General features: G+C 41.6%; 1 protein-coding gene and 1 non-coding gene across 4 annotated transcripts; both read left to right on the top strand.

Annotated features, from left to right (window-relative positions):
* Nucleotides 1–1427: 1427 nt before the first annotated feature.
* Nucleotides 1428–17488, top strand: CERS5 (ceramide synthase 5). 3 transcript variants are annotated; one of them, XM_014458232.2, is made up of 10 exons: nucleotides 1428–1560; nucleotides 3074–3179; nucleotides 3984–4114; nucleotides 4794–4851; nucleotides 6777–6827; nucleotides 8721–8813; nucleotides 10340–10468; nucleotides 10567–10673; nucleotides 13937–14093; nucleotides 16610–17488. In XM_014458232.2, the coding sequence occupies exons 1-10, from the start codon at nucleotides 1481–1483 to the stop codon at nucleotides 16757–16759; spliced, it is 1062 nt and encodes a 353-aa protein (XP_014313718.1). In that variant the 5' UTR covers nucleotides 1428–1480; the 3' UTR covers nucleotides 16760–17488. The 3 variants fall into 3 exon arrangements, with proteins under 3 accessions (XP_014313718.1, XP_023612118.1, XP_023612119.1); XM_023756350.1 differs by having other exon boundaries at nucleotides 1442–1560; nucleotides 3984–4118; XM_023756351.1 differs by lacking the exon at nucleotides 1428–1560 and adding an exon at nucleotides 3538–3577 and having other exon boundaries at nucleotides 3984–4118.
* On the top strand, nucleotides 5435–5569 carry LOC111826637. Its single transcript, XR_002829991.1, has one exon. It is a non-coding gene; the product is annotated as a small nucleolar RNA SNORA51 (small nucleolar RNA).
* Nucleotides 17489–17815: the final 327 nt, after the last annotated feature.

Raw genomic sequence — 17815 nt, 5'->3', positions numbered from 1 at the left:
TGACTAACCTATATGTCCATTTTATAAATTATATACTAAACTAGAGGCCCGTTGCACGAAAAGATTCGTGCAATAGGCCTTCCCTTCCCCTGGCTGCCAGCACCGGTTTTCCTCCGGCACCCAGGACCCAGGCCTTCAGTCCTCGCTGCTCCTGCCAGAGCCTTCAGTTCTTGCTGCTCCGGCCAGAGCCTTCAGTCTTCGCTCCACCCCTTCAAGCCTATGTATGCAAATTAACCACCATCTTTGTTGGGTTAATTTGCATACTCTCCTGATTGGCTGGTGGGTGTAGTGGAGGGATGGTCAATTTACATGTTTGTCTATTATTAGGTAACTAGAGGCCCAGTGCACAAAAATTTGTGCACTCAGGGGTAGGGGGTCCCTCAGCCTGGCCTGTGCCCTTTCGCAGTCTGGGACCCCTCGGGGGTGACCACTTGCTGGCTTAGGCCTGCTCCCTGGGGGATCGGGCCTAAGATGGCAATCAGACATCCCTCTGGCAGCCCGGCAGCCCTCAGGGGATGTCCACTTGCCAGCAGGGAGCAGACCTAAGCTGCAGTCAGACATCCTTAGTGCTGCTGAGGAGGTGGGAGAGGCTCCCACCACCACTGCTGTACTGGCAGCCATCAGCCTGGCTTGTGGCTGAGCAGAGCTCCCCCCTGTGAGAGCGCACTGACCACCAGAGGGCAGCTCCTGCATTGAGCATCTGCCCCCTGGTGGTCAGTGTGTGTCATAGTGACCAGTCATTCCCAGTCTTTCTGCTGTTAGGGTCAGTTTGCATATTACCCTTTTACTATATAGGATAGAGGCCTGGTGCACGGGTGGGGGCAGGCTGGTTTGCCCTGAAGGGTGTCCTTATATTTGGTTTTGGGCTTTGTGCTATAGCACAAAATAGGTGCCCAATAAATATTTGTCAAATAAATAAATTTTCTTAGGGTTTGTACAGCTGTAACTAACTGGATGCCAGTAACTCTATGTCTCTCATTGAACTCTGTGAACTATTGAGGGCAGGATGTGAGCTAATGACAACTATAGGATGTCAAGTTCCCTCCAATGTCCAGATAATAATAAAAATTATCTTGGCTTCCCTCAGGTGAGCAGGATACAAACCTATCCCTGTTGTATGAAAGAAGATATTGGCTCTTCTTGCCTTCTACTGTCACGGTACCCAGATTGAACTATTAGTTTCTAGTAAAATAATAATAGCCTCCTTTTATTGAATGTTTACTAAGTGTCAGGTACTGTGCTAGGCATGTATCATGTCATTTCATCTTTAAAATGATCTTTCACAAAGTCTTTTAGCTATTAAAATCTGCCTAACTCCAAAGCCTTTATTCACCTGACTGCTTCTGGATTGAGGAAGAGACCTACATCAAGGGGTAAGAATAGGAATTATAAAGGCTGTTTTTTGTTTTTGCATCTACCTCTTCATACCAACTCAAAAGCAAAGAGTGATTGCCTTAATTACTTTTCTGGATGCTGATCAATGCTGGGTCAAACTGAGCTCATAGGGCAAGAGTGGGATTCACTGAACCTCTCACAGAAACTACTGAGCACAGAATCTTGGTAAATAAAAAAACAAGCAAACGGTATTCTCTTTGTATTCTTTGTTCACAATGAGTTTAAACAGGAGTGGGGTTTTTAAATATTTGTACACAGAATAGTATACCAGGAAATATAAGTTAAAGTATCTACTAGTATTGGCTTTTGAATGAAACTTTTGTGCCACGTGTGTAAAAGAGAGGAGAGAATGGGTTACAGATGTGGCTAACTTTGTGCTCTGAATAAATGTTTCCCCATGGCTCAGGAACTTTGGTGATAAGGGTAAAACTTTTTATAGAAGATAAACAAAGTTTCTTATTCTCAGTCCCTCCTTTAGAGATAAATTCTGAATTCAAATGCAGACCAAGAAAATAGGTCAAGAACACTCCATCTTAGGCCTCCAGTCATATTTTTATCGGGCTCCCTAAAATGCTAAGGGAGCTAAAACTGGTTTTGATTTATTCTCAAAATGACTACATGGAGATTTTTCTAGAGCTAATTAATACTCACAAAAATCTATGGTTTTGCAGAAGCAGGAGATCTTTCTTGAAGAAACAAGGACTAGTTTCTCAAAGATCTAAAAATTAGGAATGAATTACAATTAATGATAACACTATGTAATCTTAGATAAGAACAAAAATCTTAGAAATCACCTCATATAACACCTTCTTTTAGATAATAAAACCAAGACTCAAGATTTAAGTGACTTGGTCAAATTTATATGACTTATTAGTGGTATAATCTAGGGCAGGGATTGAATACTAATAGGTAATTTCTTTCTCACCCTTCCTAGTTTCCTTATTTCTTTCTTCTAAGTATTTCCATAATCTTTTTATTAGGCAGGAAGGTGACCATGGCCCAGGATATTTGTAGTTAGGAAGAGCTCATCCTCAGTTTTACTTTTCCCTCCAATTAAGATCTTCTTAATCTTTTGAAATAAGGAAAACTACCATTTATTAAGCACCTCCCTGGTTCCAGGGTCTTCACATACATTATCTCATTGGATACTTACAAGATTCTTCTAACATTTTAATGGTCACATGAATCATTTGGGGATCTTGTTAATGAAGATTCTGATTTTGCAGGTCTGGGATGGGGTTCAAGATTCTGAAGTTCTAAAAAGCTTCCAGGAAAAGCCAATAATGCTGTTGGTCTGTGGACTTTATATTGAGTAGCAAAGATGTTGGTTGATATTATCTTCATCTTATAGATGAAAAACTGAGCCTTACAGAGATTTAATAAACTGTCCAAGTTCATACAGGCAGTAAGTGGTAGACTAGTGATTTGACCTAGGTCTTTCTGACTTTAAAGCTCTAGATGTGATAAGGGAAGGCAGGGAAAAATGGAAAGAGAGCTTATGGCCCAATATTTCTTAAACAGGTCACTTCTCAACTAGGCCAGTGGCAAAATTCAGGATAAAATAAAAAAGTCCTGGCTCCCAGGACTTTTTCCTCCCCATCAGCCCCCTAATCAGGATCTTTCTTTCCTGATTAGCAAACCATATTTAGAATTGGCTTTTGGGCTTTCTCCATTACAGGTTTATTGCCAAACCCTGTGCACTCCATGTTGGCATCCAGGACAGTGGTCCTTATCAGCCCCAACCCAATGCCATCCTTGAAAAGGTGTTCATATCTATTACCAAGGTAAGTGGGCAAAGAAACAGAGAAGATTCCTATGAGGGATTGCCCCATAGGGCAAGGGAAGATAGAGAACAAGTATCTCCCAAGTGTAAGGATAGGATGGGATGATCTTTCTCATTTGGGTAATCTCTATAGCTGTGAGGAGAACTTTATCCCCTCAGGGATATACCTTTGGGCCAGGATCTAAAGTTTACATAATTTGAGTTTTAGGCCTAGCAGCCTCCACCACCCCTTGCCCCCAGACAAATCATATTTTAGTTTTGTTTTTCCCTGCTCCAGCTTTTGTCAGTATCTAGTTACATAATTAAGATAGGGACCAATAGCCTTTGCAGTTTGGATTTTTAATATTTTTTTTACTCAGTTTGGGCTGGAGGGAGAAGACCAAACAAGGACGTGTATAGGTGAGTGATAAAGGTCCTTGATGTGTGAAATAGTACTTTTGTGATGTGTGAAAATGACTTTTTTCTTTAAATTGTTTTCAGAGAGCAAGGAAGAGAGAAAGAGAGAGAAACATCAGTAATGAGAGAGAATCACTGATTGGCTTGACGCCCCACACTGGGGATCAAGCCCGCAAACCGGACATGTGCCCTAATTGGGAATTGAACCATGACCTCCTGGTTCATAGGTCAAAATTCAACTACTGAGCTACGTCAGCCAGGCTGAAAATGACTTTTGAGATGAAACCTGGAAAGATAAACATCACTTAAGCCACTGTAGTTATCACCCCTTTGCCACTCAACTAGTGAAGGGATTTAATGAGATGTTTGAAGAAAAAGGGATGTTCTGACTCTGGTTATATATCTACAGTATCCTGATGAGAAAAGGCTGGAGGGCCTGTCAAAGCAACTGGACTGGGATGTCCGAAAAATCCAATGCTGGTTTCGCCATCGGAGGAATCAGGACAAGCCCCCAACACTCACTAAATTCTGTGAAAGCATGTAGGTGTGCAGAGGGAGGTGGGGAGTGAAGGGTAGGGTGTGACTGGACTGAGGTTTTCTTTTTGGAAATTACTTATATTATTAGGACAGCAGTCGATGAATGTGCAGGGCTAACTGTATTTATTATAGGCAGGAAAGAAGAGCATGGGGAGACTAGTCACCCTTTCTTGGACGTGCTTGCCACTAAGTTAAATGTAGTTCCCTTTCCCAAAAACATAGATTGGGAGTGAATTCCTATAACTGTACTTAGGTAGGTAGACATGCACACCCTTGTACACCTTGATAGCAATAGAACCAGCTTGCTCTAAATGGACTTTTTGATGGGTAGCATCCCTTTTCTGGGCATACTATACTTATTTCACTGGGTTTTTACTAATTCCCCTCTGGACACACAGCACTGTATTTATCCTTGTGCAAAGAAAATATTAGGCATTATCAAGGAGTATGATATGGAAGAAAAGTTGATTAAAGCCAGTAAACACTTGTGGAAATCTATTTTAAACAGCCGAAAGATGTCTCTTTTGGCTTTTGAGGTAATAGTATTTGTCCCTATTCTGGGATTTATCTTCTTTTTTACCAGTAACTATCTTATCTCCAAATCTGCTATCTTGACTTCTTTAGCCCCTAAGACTTTCTTTTGAGTGAATATTCATCTAACCTCTACTCTTTGCTCACCCAGGTGGAGATTCACTTTTTATTTATGTATATTCTGCTACGGAATTAGATTTCTTTGGTCGGTGAGTGTGGACTTTCTCTGATCTTCTTTTGGGTTCTAATCATGCCCACATCTCTAGAGAATAATTGGTATTGATTAAATCAGCATAATGCACAATTGTTTACAAAGCACTTGACAAAAACCTTATTTTTCCAAGGAGGAGACAGTTAGAGAAATGCAGTCAGTAACTCGTTAAAGTGGATAAAATAGGTATAAGTCCTGCTTTTGAGTTAGTTGCCAGAGTCGAAGAATTTCAGACTTTTAGATTTCTGATTACATAGTTTATATTTCACAGCACCGCCCTGTTTTTCTAAATGATACAATTAAGGTTTCAAAATATATGAAGCAAAAAGAGGCAGAAATAGACAAATACACAATCAGATTGTGTGTACTTAAAAGATTTTAATACTCTCTTATCAGTAATTGACTAAATCACTAAACAAAAAATATCACTAAGGATATAATTTTGTGCAACACAAACAATTTGACCTAATTGACACTTAGAGAAGAACACTACACCAACAGCTGAAGAACATATATAATTTTTAAGTGCACATGGAATGTCAACTAAGATAGACCATGTGATAGGCCAGATAATAAATCTCTGCCTCCTGGTGCTTACCACAGGCTGTGTTCTTACACTGACTGTACAAAAAGAGGAGGCAGAGTAAACCCACCCCACATACACTCCAGCCTGGGCCCTTTGCCTGGTCTGTATTGTGACTGGAAAGGGGGCATGGAGAATGAATGATGAATCAATGAATGAATCTCAGTAAATCTTAAAATACTGAATTCTTTTTTTTTTTTTAAATATATTTTATTGATTTTTTACAGAGAGGAAGGGAGAGAGATAGAGAGTCAGAAACATCGATGAGAGAGAAACATCGACCAGCTGCCTCCTGCACATCCCCCGCTGGGGATGTGCCCGCAACCCAGGTACATGCCCTTGACCGGAATCGAACCTGCGACCCTTCAGACCGCAGGCCGACGCTCTATCCACTGAGCCAAACCGGTTTCGGCTGAATTCTTATATAATATGTTCTCTGGTCATAATAAAATTAAATTAGAAATCAATAATAATAATGAAATATCCAGAAAATGTTTGGAAATTAAACAATTCTGCTACATAATCTGTAGATCAAACAAGAAATCAGAAGGAAAATTTTAAAATATTTTTAATTGAACGATGCTGAAATTACAACATGCCAAATTTATGTGATGCAGCTAAAGTATGCTTAGAGAGCAATTTACAACTTTAAATGTTTATGTTAGAAAAAAAGAAAGCTTTAAAATCAGTGATCTAATAAGATCTGGAAAAAGAACAAAGTTAAATAAGTAAAAATTAATGAAATAGGCATTAGACAAACAATGGAAGAAACTAATAAAGCCAAAAGTTCAAATGGTTCTTTGAAACATTTGATTAAATTTGATAAAACCCTAGAAAAAATAAATTATCAATATCAAGGAGAAAAAGGGATTATCACTGTAGACACTGAAAGGATAATAAGACAACATTATGAACTATTGAATAGTAACAAATTCAACAACTTAGATGAAATGGGCAAATTGCTTACGGGACATAATTAAAACTCCATTAGAAGTTATTACTTTTGACTTTTGAATCTTTGATATGGAGATCTTTCTCTTGGTTAACAAATGGAATTATTGTCTTCCTGTCTTCCTATCTCCTCTATCCCAGGTGATGATGCTTTCAAAAACTATCTTAGAGCTCTCCCTGCCCTTATTTACCTCAAAGCATGATTTTTCTATTTGTAATAACACTTTAAGTCCTAGAAGAGAAATCTAGATATTTATTTACCCTTCAAGGGTTTCTAAATTCTGTCAAGAGGGATTACTTTTCACCCTATAGCATAGAGAGAACAGGATTATATAGGTGAGCCATGGGAGAATTCTGAAGATTGACCTAAATTATCTGTTTTTTCTTAGTCACCTTGGTTTTGGGACACCCGACAGTGCTGGCATAGCTATCCATTTCAGGTAGGATCTGAGCACTTATGTATGTGTATAAAATGGAGTGGGGGACAGTGCAAACACAGGATAGATAGCACATATCCTTGGTATTCTTAAGGGATTAGGGGCTGAGTCTCTGAGTCATATGTACAGGGTATCTATTTCTAGGGCCCCCATAGCTGTGAAATCCAGTGATCTTTTTGTTCCAGTTCCCCATTATCCTATATAATAAAAGAGAAACATGCAAATTAACCATCCCTTCGCTATGCTCAAGCCACACTCACAAGCCAATCAGGAGTGAGTATGCAAATTAACCCAACTAAGATGGTGGCGGCCACTGAGCTGGAGCGAGCAGGAGGCTTGGGTTGCCCCTGGCGGTGGAGGAAGCCAAGCTTCCTGCCTGCCCTAGCCAGCCTGGGCTCCGCTCAAGGCTACAAAGTTTCAATTACAGAAGATAAATAAATCCCAGAAAGAAAAAAAAAAAAAGAAAGAAAAAAAGGAGAGGCTGGGAGCTTGGGTCGCCGGGGGGCGTGGCCAGCCTGAAAACAGCCCTTAGCCCCTCACCCAGGCTGGCCAGGCACCCCAGTGGGACCCCCACCCTGATCAGGGACACCCTTCAGGGCAAACCAGCCAGCCCCCACCCAGGCACCAGGCCTCTATACTATATAATAAAAGGATAATATGCAAATTGACCCTAACAGCAGAACGACTGGGAATGACTGGTCACTATGACACACACTGACCACCAGGGGGCAGACGCTCAATGCAGGAGCTGTCCCCTGGTGGTCAGTGTGCTCCCACAGGGGGAGTTCTGCTCAGCCACAAGCCAGGCTGATGGCTGCCAGTACAGCGGTGGTGGTGGGAGCCTCTCCCGCCTCCTCAGCAGCGCTAAGGATGTCTGACTGCAGCTTAGGCCTGCTCCCTGCTGGCAAGTGGACATCCCCCAAGGGCTCCCGGGCTGCCAGAGGGATGTCTGACTGCCAGCTTAGGCGCGATCCCCTGGGGAGCGGGCCTAAGCCAGCAGGTGGACATCCCTTGAGGGGTCCCAGACTGCGAGAGGGCACAGGCCAGGCTGAGGGACCCCCCCAAGTGCACAAATTTTTGTGCACCGGGCCTCTAGTATTCATTATATTCCCCTAATTGGGTTGGAAACAAAAGCAGCTTTCTGGCACTTAATGAAGTGCTTTCTGGTTCGAGTGTCCTTTTTGAATCAAGGGTTACTTGGAGTCCCCTTAATCTATACTAGAAAAAGGTCAGGAGTGGAAGAAAAAAAGGCCTAAGTGTATTTAATCCCTTGAAAAGCATTAATTGCCAAGAATTTTAGATACACTGATTTTATTGTGCTGTAGTATGTATTAACTTTATCTGATCTCTAAAAGATGAGAGCTGAACATATATATCCTATATAATAAAAACCGAATATGCTAAGTGTCCGACCGGTCGACCAGTTGCTATGACACACACTGACCACCAGGGTGCAGACGCTCCAACTGGTAGGTTAGATTGCTGCTGGGGTCCAGCCAATTGGGACTGGGCAAGACAGGCCGGACACGCCCTGGAGCCCTCCCACGGTCTCTCCCTGGCCCCGATCGTGCACCAGTGGGGTCCCTCAGCCTGGCCTGCACCCTCTCGAAATCTAGGACCCCTCAGGGAATGTCAGAGAGTTGGTTTCGGCTGGATCCCCTCAGGCCAGGGCAAGGGACCCCACCAGTGAACGAATCCATGCACCAGGTTTAAGTCTCCATACCAACCCAAAGCCTGTTGTTAGCAATTGAAGATCTTGGAAGACGATGGGGAGAAAAGACTTAAGTCATTTCTTATGTTTTTTATGGATATTGGTCCTCCAAGGCAGAGATAGTTGCAGAGATAGAATGAATCTTTGACTGGTTGGTATTCTAACTACTTCTTTCTCTCTTTCAGCCTCTCACAAGTGGGCTTTATTACTATTATATCATGGAATTGGCCTTTTATTGGTCTCTAATGTTTTCTCAGTTTACAGACATTAAAAGAAAGGTAAGGACACTGGTTCCCTTGATTCCCAGTAACTTACTGCATCCTCCTTCCTAGAAGCTACCATTACTGCCATTGTGATGGATTCTCTGTCCTAACTGGGACCACAGAAAAAGGGGAGAGTAGGTTTGATGGGACTATTAGCTCTTTGTAATGTTCTCAGAAATGAGACTTGACTAATGAAGAAGTATATTTGAGGCCTTCAGGGTAGCCAAGATGAGAACAGTTAACCAGCTAAGCATACCCTTTTCTTTATTTTTCTCCAAGGCTCTTACATGTGTAAAGCTCAGGAAACTAGTCAGAATTTAGGGATAGAAAGGCATGATCCAGGACAGGCCTGAATCCAGAAAGGCTAAATTTGGCTTTTGCTTGGCATTAGGGGCCCTGGTTCTCTTTCTGCTTTTCCTTCTTGGTGACCCCACTTAAAGAATTTCAACTGGAGGGGGTTCTACATTATTTTGTTTACCGTTTTCTTGCTATTATTTAGGAAACAAAGATTCAGAAAAGTGAGTTGACTTGTCCACATAGTGACAAATTTGGAAATAACTTAGGTTTTTTTTTACTAGACAGAATCTTCACCTCTTATTGTTGTCCACCTGACATAATGTAGTTCCAGCAGCTCTAGCCCTAATCTGTTACTAACCTATGGTTATTTTTGGTGAGAAAACCAAAATTAGCATTTATGGGAATGGACTGAAACTAATCTGGGTTGTTAGTTGTTACATAACCTACAAGCTTGATACACAAATCAGGTGCTTTTCACTTTCCTATGGTCAGGAGAGACAGGTCCCCTTATTAAAATTTTATTTTAATACATGACACAAATATAAAGGTTTAAAGACATACTAGAATGTATATTTTTGAACCCATCCCCAACTCAAGAACTAGAATATATCACTGTATCTGTCTATGTGGAAAACATAACTTTTCATCCTTGTTTCTCCTGCCTTCTCCCATCTTCTGTTCCTCACTGGGCTAAGAAGTATTTATTAGCTATGTCTGATAACTCAGGTATTTAGAGATTTCTTCAGGTCTACCCTTGGCATTGGAATCCAAGAAGAAATTAGAGCTTTTTGTATTTTTTGTTAATCCTCACCAGGGGATATTTTTCCCTTTGATTTTTTTAGAGAGAGTGGAAGAGAGGGAGTAAGAGAGAGACATCGATGTGATAGACCAACTGGTTGCCTCCCGCACATGCCCCCCCAAACCTGCAACCTAGGTATGTGTCCTTGACCAGGAATTGAGCCGACACCCTTTGATGTGCAGGCTGACGCTCCAACCATTGAGCAACACCGGCCAGGACTAAATTAGAGCTTTTAATCTGCTTTAAGCTTTATTAACATAGATTATGGGTCACTGATATAGAGAGTTTGGGTCAAATGCTAGGCAGCTTTTTAATGGAGAGTTTAAACAAAATGGAACTTCTAAGGCTGGGATAAGATCATCAGAGAACAATGCAGGGCATTGAGTTGGCTAGCATTTCTATGGCCTTGCCTATTCCTGCTTCTTCTATTTCCATTCCTTCCTAGGACTTCCTGATCATGTTTGTGCATCACTTGGCCACCATTGGGCTCATCACCTTCTCATATATCAACAACATGGTTCGGGTAGGAACTCTGGTCATGTGTCTACATGATGCCTCAGACTTCTTACTGGAGGTAAGACCCCAATTTCTTTTCCCTCATTATTCCTCTATTTCTCTCCTTTTCTTCCTGAGAACGGGCTTTCTCCTCAATTTAATTCTTTCTTCCTCCAGGCAGCCAAGCTGGCCAATTATGCCAAGTATCAGCGCCTCTGTGACACCCTTTTTGTGATCTTCAGTGCTGTTTTTATGGTCACTCGTCTAGGAATCTATCCATTCTGGTAAGTGTTAGAGCTGTGGAGCTGTCGTAGGAATGTAGCTAATGATACCTTTTGTCTGTTTAGGGAGTAAACCACCAAGAACCTGATGCCCTGCTTTTTCCTTGACCTAACCTAACCTTTGTGGATTCTCACAGGACCTCATTTCCCTTGCATAGTATTTCTAGTGAGGCATAATCTAGACTCAGAGCATCCAACTCACTTGGCTGTGGCATTCCTGACTCATCTCTGAGGAACAGTCCTCATTTTATGCCTAAGTAATTCATTTGCTTTCTTTTGTGCTGATCACAAAATTCTCAGGCTCTTCTTGCTTGTTTTCCTGCTCATATCCTTTCTCCCACCCTGACTAACACACACACACACACACACACACACACACACACAGGCGCGCACCTCTCACTTCTACACTCACTACTTTATGGTACAAAGTCAGTGACTGTCGATTGGAGATCACGCTTAGTCTGAGGGAATCAGCTACCAACTATTCTATATGTGCCTGGGGATCTGAGTCCTAGGATTACGATTAAAATTGCTGTCCCAGTTTTTTTTTTTTTGCATATTTGAAGTAATTAATTATATAACTTACTCCATCAGTTCCTATGGTTTATACAGTGGAACTTTGGTTCTTGAACTTAATTCATTCCGGAAGGCTGTTCAAGAAGTGGTTTATTCGAAAACCAAGTCATTTTTTCCCATTTTTTAATTAGTAAATTGAATGAACTTGTTCCAGACCCCAAATGATTCCCTCTTTTAACCTTTCTTATATGCAGTACATGTCTAATGTACTGTTTAATCTGTAAACACTTTACAAACAAAAAGGACATGAAATGTAAATGAAAATTTAACAGAGGAAATGAAATGTGCGATAAAAAATAAAAATTTGCATACATACTAGAACTTACCTTTAATGTTGAGAGCTATTAATGACTGAATATGGAGAGGAGGGAATGGAGGGATGTTATTGTTGGGAAGGGGAGTTCCCTTCCATAAAAAACGTCAGGTATCTGTTCTCCTGGGGTTCTTTCTCTCTTTTGTCTCTTTGCTCCACTAGAACTTGGTTCAGGCTCCCTGGGCCTCTGTCTCACTAAAAACCTATTCAATGATGTTTGTTTTTATCTGCATTTTAACACTTGTCTGAAGTGAAACACTGCATTGTCATTGAACAAGTTTATTGCATGATTTGCTACTTCTTAGGGTGATATTTCTCAATAAAATTTTGCATTTCTCCTCATTTCCCAAGCATTTTCTTGATTAGTGAAGTAGGAATATCCCTCCCCTTCTTCTCTGAAGAGAGCTCTTCAGCTGCTGTCTGTTGCTGTTCCCTCTGAAGGTCAGCTCAGTGTTGTGGTCCTCACCATCATCATCATCCACCCCCAAGCCATGGACTTGCCCAGAGACACAGTATCCTCCACAGCAGACATAGGCTCATCCTCTAAGCCCTCAAAGTCTCTTTCAGCAACAGACTCAGGCCACAGTTTCTTCCAGGCCAATTGCATGGTCCTGGAAGACACTTCCCCCTATGCTTTGTCTCTGAGCCTCAAGCAAGTGAGAATGTTAAACTATTCCTTCCAGAACTCCTCAAGAGTTAAATTAGTTTTAGATGTCACCTCAAAACATCTCTGAAACAGTGCCTTTGTGTAGTTCTTAAAAATTAGAAATGACCTGCTGGTGCATGGGCTGGATAAGAGGAGTTGTGTTAGGTGGCAAGAACCTAACAGTGATGAAGCTGTACTCCTCCACCAACTCGGTCTCCAAGCCTGGAGGGAGGGAACACTGTCCACTACAAGAAGTGCTCTGAGTGGCAGTAGTTTTTCCCAGAGGTATTTCTTCACACTTGGAGCAAAATTTCATGAATCCACTCAATAAAAAAATTGCCTGGTTACTTAAGCTTTGCTATTAGCCCTGCACATCACATGCAACTTATTTTTCTTGAAAACTCATGGTTTTCAGAATGGAGACCAGTAAAGGCTTCAATTTAAAATCCCCACTTGCATTCCCACACAACAAAAACGTCATCCTGTCCTTCATCGGCTTGTGTCCTGGCAGTGACTTCTCCTGTGTGATGTAAGTCCTCTTTGCCTTTTCTCCCAGAAGAGGCTTGTCTCATCACAATTGAATTCTTGTTGATTAGTGAAGTAGGAATATCCCTCCCCTTCTTCTCAGAAGAGAGCTCTTCAGCTGCTGTATATTGCTGTTCCCTCTGAAGGTCAACAAATAAATCCCTTGGCCTCTACATATTCTTGAAATTCTGTCACAAAATTATCAGCATCTACTGTGTTAGAGCTAGCAGCCTCTCTATGCCTGACTACACTATGAATGCTACTTATTTTCTTAAATTTATCAAACTATCCCCTACTAGCCTCAAACAAATCACTTTCAACACTCATTCCAGGGGTATCTTTTAGGAGGTCAGTATGCAGCATTTTCGCTTTTTCACATATCATTGTCTCCGAAATGCTACATTACTGGCTGCTTTTCATTTGTCAAAATCAACAACAATTTTTCTGTTTCTTCCATTGCCTGTGATCTTTGTTTCATGAGCACTTTCACATCTTTAGCAACATCAGCTCTCTTGGTGGCCTCTTTATGTTTTAAAATTGTACTAGTTATTGATTTCATCATGCCATATTCAGTAGCCAAATTAGATATGCAAACACCTCTCTCATACTTTGCAATTATTTCTTTTTTAAGCTCTATCGTTGTTCTCACAACTTTCCTTTTCACTTCGCTATCACTAACCTTCTTAGGACCCATGTGACTTACTATAATATTTAATAATAATAAGCAGCAACTAAAGCAAAAAAAAAAAATTATATATATATATTTATAGCACAATTTCCTGAAATGTTAACAATGTGAGGTTTAGTGGTAAACTGACTCATACTCACGCACTCTCTCCTGTTTGTCACCTGAGAGACTCGTGATTGATCATACAGCATGAAAGGGTTGTTGGGTTGAGAACCAAAGTTTTGTTTGATAACCAAGACATTTTTTCCATGAACAACTTGGTCGAGAACCGACTTGTTCAAGATGGGAAACATTCGAGAACTGAGGTTTGAGTATATATCTCCCCTTATCCCTAATGATAGAAAACTTCATAGACTGCCTTCCTTTATTCTTTTCTCACTGTGGATGAATATCCATGGAACTTCAACTGAGAGAAGGTACAGGGAGAAAACACAGGTTCTGCTTCTCAGGGAACTCAGCTTCATCCCTATCTGCCTGGCTTAGACTCTACAATCTGACTGCTGGTCTCCCTCTTCTAGGATTCTGAACACAACCCTCTTTGAGAGCTGGGAGATGATTGGGCCCTATCCCTCCTGGTGGCTCTTCAATGGCCTTCTCCTGATCCTACAGGTTCTGCATGTCATCTGGTCCTACCTAATTGCACGAATTGCTTTCAAAGCCTTGATCCGAGGAAAGGTGAGGATGAAAGATGGCTTCTTTCCTTGGGGCTGAGTAGAAAGATGGATATTACTCAATAGACCTTCTCTTTCAATCTAGCCTGGTGAGCCCCATATACACAAGAGGACCCAGCAAAAAGCCTAGGGATCCATAGTTTTCACCTTTTCTATAAGTATGAGTGTTTAGCCTTTTAGGACATGACTTAGATGTAAGAGGAAGGCTCTTCCTTCTCCCTATCCTTTAGAAATGACTGTTGTTAAATAATGAACAGGAAGTAGATTTCATATTTTTGTTTTTGTTTTTTAGCTGGGAAGCCTTTTTTCAAGGAAATCATATGCAGAGCTCCAAGATAAAAACTGTAAAAGCAGAGATTGGCTAGGGCAGAGGTTCTCAACCTTCCTAATGTCACGACCCTATAATACAGTTCCTCATGTTGTGGTGACCCCCAATTTCATTGTTACAAATTGAACATAATTAAAGTATAGTGATTAATCACAAAAACAATATGTAATTATATATGTGTTTTCCAATGGTCTTAGGCGACCCCTGTGAAAGGGTTGTTTGACCCCCAAAGGGGTCGCGACCCACAGGTTGAGAACCGCTGGCCTAGGGAATGGTGTTGGTTCACAAGCCACCTCAAGATGACCACACTGTGATGTTCAAGATATGGTTTATGTAAGAGACCAAGTACTGGCCTCACCCCACTGTTGTATGAGGCAAGGGTCTTAAGTGAGAAGGGTACTTAGGATTTCAAATACCCATCTTATGCCCAGAGCCCAAAAGCACAGAGAGAAGTGTCATTTAATGATAAAATTCATAAGCGAATCCAAGTTCTAAAGCAGTCGGGCTTTAATCAGCCTAAGGGCTGGGGATTCAGCTTTCAATAATACAGAATCCCAAGGGGGAGGGGCTCTGCTAGAGGACACAGTGACTCTAGGACAAAGGGATGGAATGTTACCTGGGCATGTAGGACCTCTTATGTCTGTTCCTTACGGCTGCAATTGGTTACAGACCTTGCTCAGTGTGCCTACGCATCTTACTGTAGCTACAGACATCTCTTTTCTCCCGCTTTTCTTTCCTGACCAGGTGACTTACCCAGGAAGGATTACACCCAGATTCTGTATTCTCCACTCTTTTCTCACCTCCTTCCTTTTTTCTATGCCTGGCGGGAGCTGGACAATTTCGTCTCTTGCATGTAAGTGTATCCGTGCTTCTAGTATTCAGTGAAGCATGTCTTTCTGAATGTGTTTCTCTTCCTTCCTGCTTTCCTTCCTGTTCCCATGTTTTCTGAAAGCATGCCCACTCTCCTGACCTTGGTAGGGCCATTGTTGACTGGAGCTCAATCTGCCAGATTTTCCTAAATGGAGGCAAGAATGAAGTCTACTCTTTTCTTTTCTTTTTTTTTCTCTTTCCGTTTTTTTTCCTCCCCCTTTCCCTTTTTGAGCCTCCCTTTACTTCAGATCTAGACGCACTGTGCTCTCTGGGAGAAATTTTCTAAAGATCAGGAATCAGTTATCTGGGTTCAGAAGTCAACAGCTATTATAAACCATAGAATCTTAGGGCTAACCAAAGCAAGTGCCCCACTTCTTGGAAACAACAAGTAGTTTTGTTTCCTTTTCACCTTTATTTATTTACTTAAAAACAGCACATATTTATTATCCTTTAGCTCTGGAGGTCAGAAGTCTGTCATAGGTTTCATTGGGTTTCTCTCTTTTACTTTTATGGTCCATGGTAGAGAATTTGAAATATTTTGTTTGATATTCAGGATAAATTAGATTTGAAAACACTGCCCTAATCCAAACTCTTCATTTGAAAATATAAAACAAAAAACCTGAGGTTAAGCAGTCAAGATTCACAAATAGTAGCATGATTGGGACTGGGACTCTTTCTCCCTTGACTGCCAATCCATTTTTCACCATGTGGATCTTGGGAATGCCAAAGTTGCACAAGGGAAGTGATCTTGCTTCCAGGAAAAGGGAGAAGATTGGAGAAATGGTGTCATAGGATATTGCTAATTACGTCCAGAAAGAATAGAACTACTGAAAAAGGCCCAGTATGGAACAGTTTTGGAGACAGAACAAAACTCAGGATAACCAATATGAATAACTGCAATCACCATTACCACCGGAAGATAGACACAATGATGACAGTCATATGCATTATTTATGTTGGCCTTTTTCTATTTTTTGAGATGGAAGGAGAGAAAGGGTGTCTGGAGTGTCCCTCAAACCTAAATCAGAACTCGGGGAATGATTTCAGCTCTCTTAGGCTGGTCCTGAAAGATACACCCCTCGACCAAACTAGCTACTTATTCCATAGAGAATAAAAACAGAAATGATGAGAGAGAAACCCAGGAAGCAGGCAAAGGATATTCACAACAGTAGCCATGGTCCAGATAATATTTTGAGTCAAGTGCCACCAGAAAGTAAGCCAAATTGGGAACAGTGCCCAAACATGGGCTCTGTGGGCTTTGTCTTAAGTTTCCAGAAAAGTTCTGTCCTCACCTTTCCTGCCTTTGGCCCCATCCCACCTAGGTGTCTAAAGATGATCGTAGTGATGTGGAGAGCAGCTCAGAGGAAGAAGATGTGACCACCAACACAAAAAGCTTCTGTGGCAGCAGCTCCAGCAATGGTGCCAATTGGGTGAATGGTCACATGGGAGGCAGCTGCTGGGCTGAAGAGTGAAATGGTTGGTAAGGGGACTTAAGCACATGGACTTGTAGGGCCACCGGCCACCTACTCTTCTTGGGCCTCCCCAAACCTGCACTCCTGTGACTAGGGATCTGCAGGCACTGAGGAGAATCAAAGAAGCAAATATTTTCACTTTTTTAAAAAACTCTGCCATTTTGTATTTAATAGCCTCCAGGTTCTTTCAATAATATTTGCTGTGTGTGTGTGTGTGTGTGTGTGTGTGTGTGTGTGTGTCCCCGCGCGCGCATATGCATGAGTTTCATTACCTGGGTTGGGGCACAAATCTGAACTGGGGCCTCTAGACTTGCCTGGCCCACCTCAATCCCGGATTTGGCTGCATCTTGAATTATACTGATTCTGGACTATCACCTCCTTTGTTGCCCATGACTCTTGAGGCTCTGGCCATCTGAATGGAGCAGCCAAGTTGAGGTTTCTGCGCTGTTCTTCCTTCAGAGCTGGAATATTTCACATGAAGTTGTGTAGAAACAGATAACCATGGGTGGATGGCCAGGATTGCTGTGACCCCTAGCTAGATCTCCTTCCTACCACCTGGTAGTGACAGGGACAGCTGCTGATAACCCTGCTCTTTACTCAATGGTATGCAGGGAGTGGGGGGTGGGAGAGGGTGAGCAGAGGGCTAAAGGAGGACAACAGCCACTGGGTGAGCTGTTAACAGTTTATACTATTGTTTACTCTTCTGTGATTAAAAGTGCTTCAACCCTCTTCTGCTATCTCAAACCCTTTAGTGACTCTATCCCCAATTCCCTGAATCCATAAGCCAATTAAGGATTTTTTTCAGGTCTGATTCTAGAAGCCATTGGATACCAAATTTTTCCTTTCTATACATGCTGGGAAGAGAGTGCCTACGTTTTAGGACTTTATGTTTTAAGAAAAGATAAACATGTGTAGTAGTCACAAGAAAAAATACTGAGCGGATTAAAGCATGTATATCACCAAACCAACAAAGACTTTGAAGAGCTAAGATACTTTTAGTTAAAAATACAGATACTGCCAGTTAACATTTTAAGATTATGGTAAGTGAATCTAAGC

This window comes from Myotis lucifugus, unplaced genomic scaffold, assembly GCF_000147115.1.
Source record: "Myotis lucifugus unplaced genomic scaffold, Myoluc2.0 scaffold_91, whole genome shotgun sequence".
Classification (NCBI taxonomy): Eukaryota; Metazoa; Chordata; class Mammalia; order Chiroptera; family Vespertilionidae; genus Myotis; species Myotis lucifugus.
This window is presented reverse-complemented; position numbering and strand designations above follow the sequence as displayed.

Coding starts and splice junctions, on each gene's coding strand:
- CERS5 (XM_014458232.2), top strand. CDS start 1,481: ATGCTGGGTCAAACTGAGCTCATAGGGCAAGAGTGGGATTCACTGAAC. Junction 4,852..6,776: donor GAATTAGATTTCTTTGGTCG/GTGAGTGTGGAC, acceptor GTTTTTTCTTAG/TCACCTTGGTTTTGGGACAC. Junction 14,094..16,609: donor AAGCCTTGATCCGAGGAAAG/GTGAGGATGAAA, acceptor CATCCCACCTAG/GTGTCTAAAGATGATCGTAG.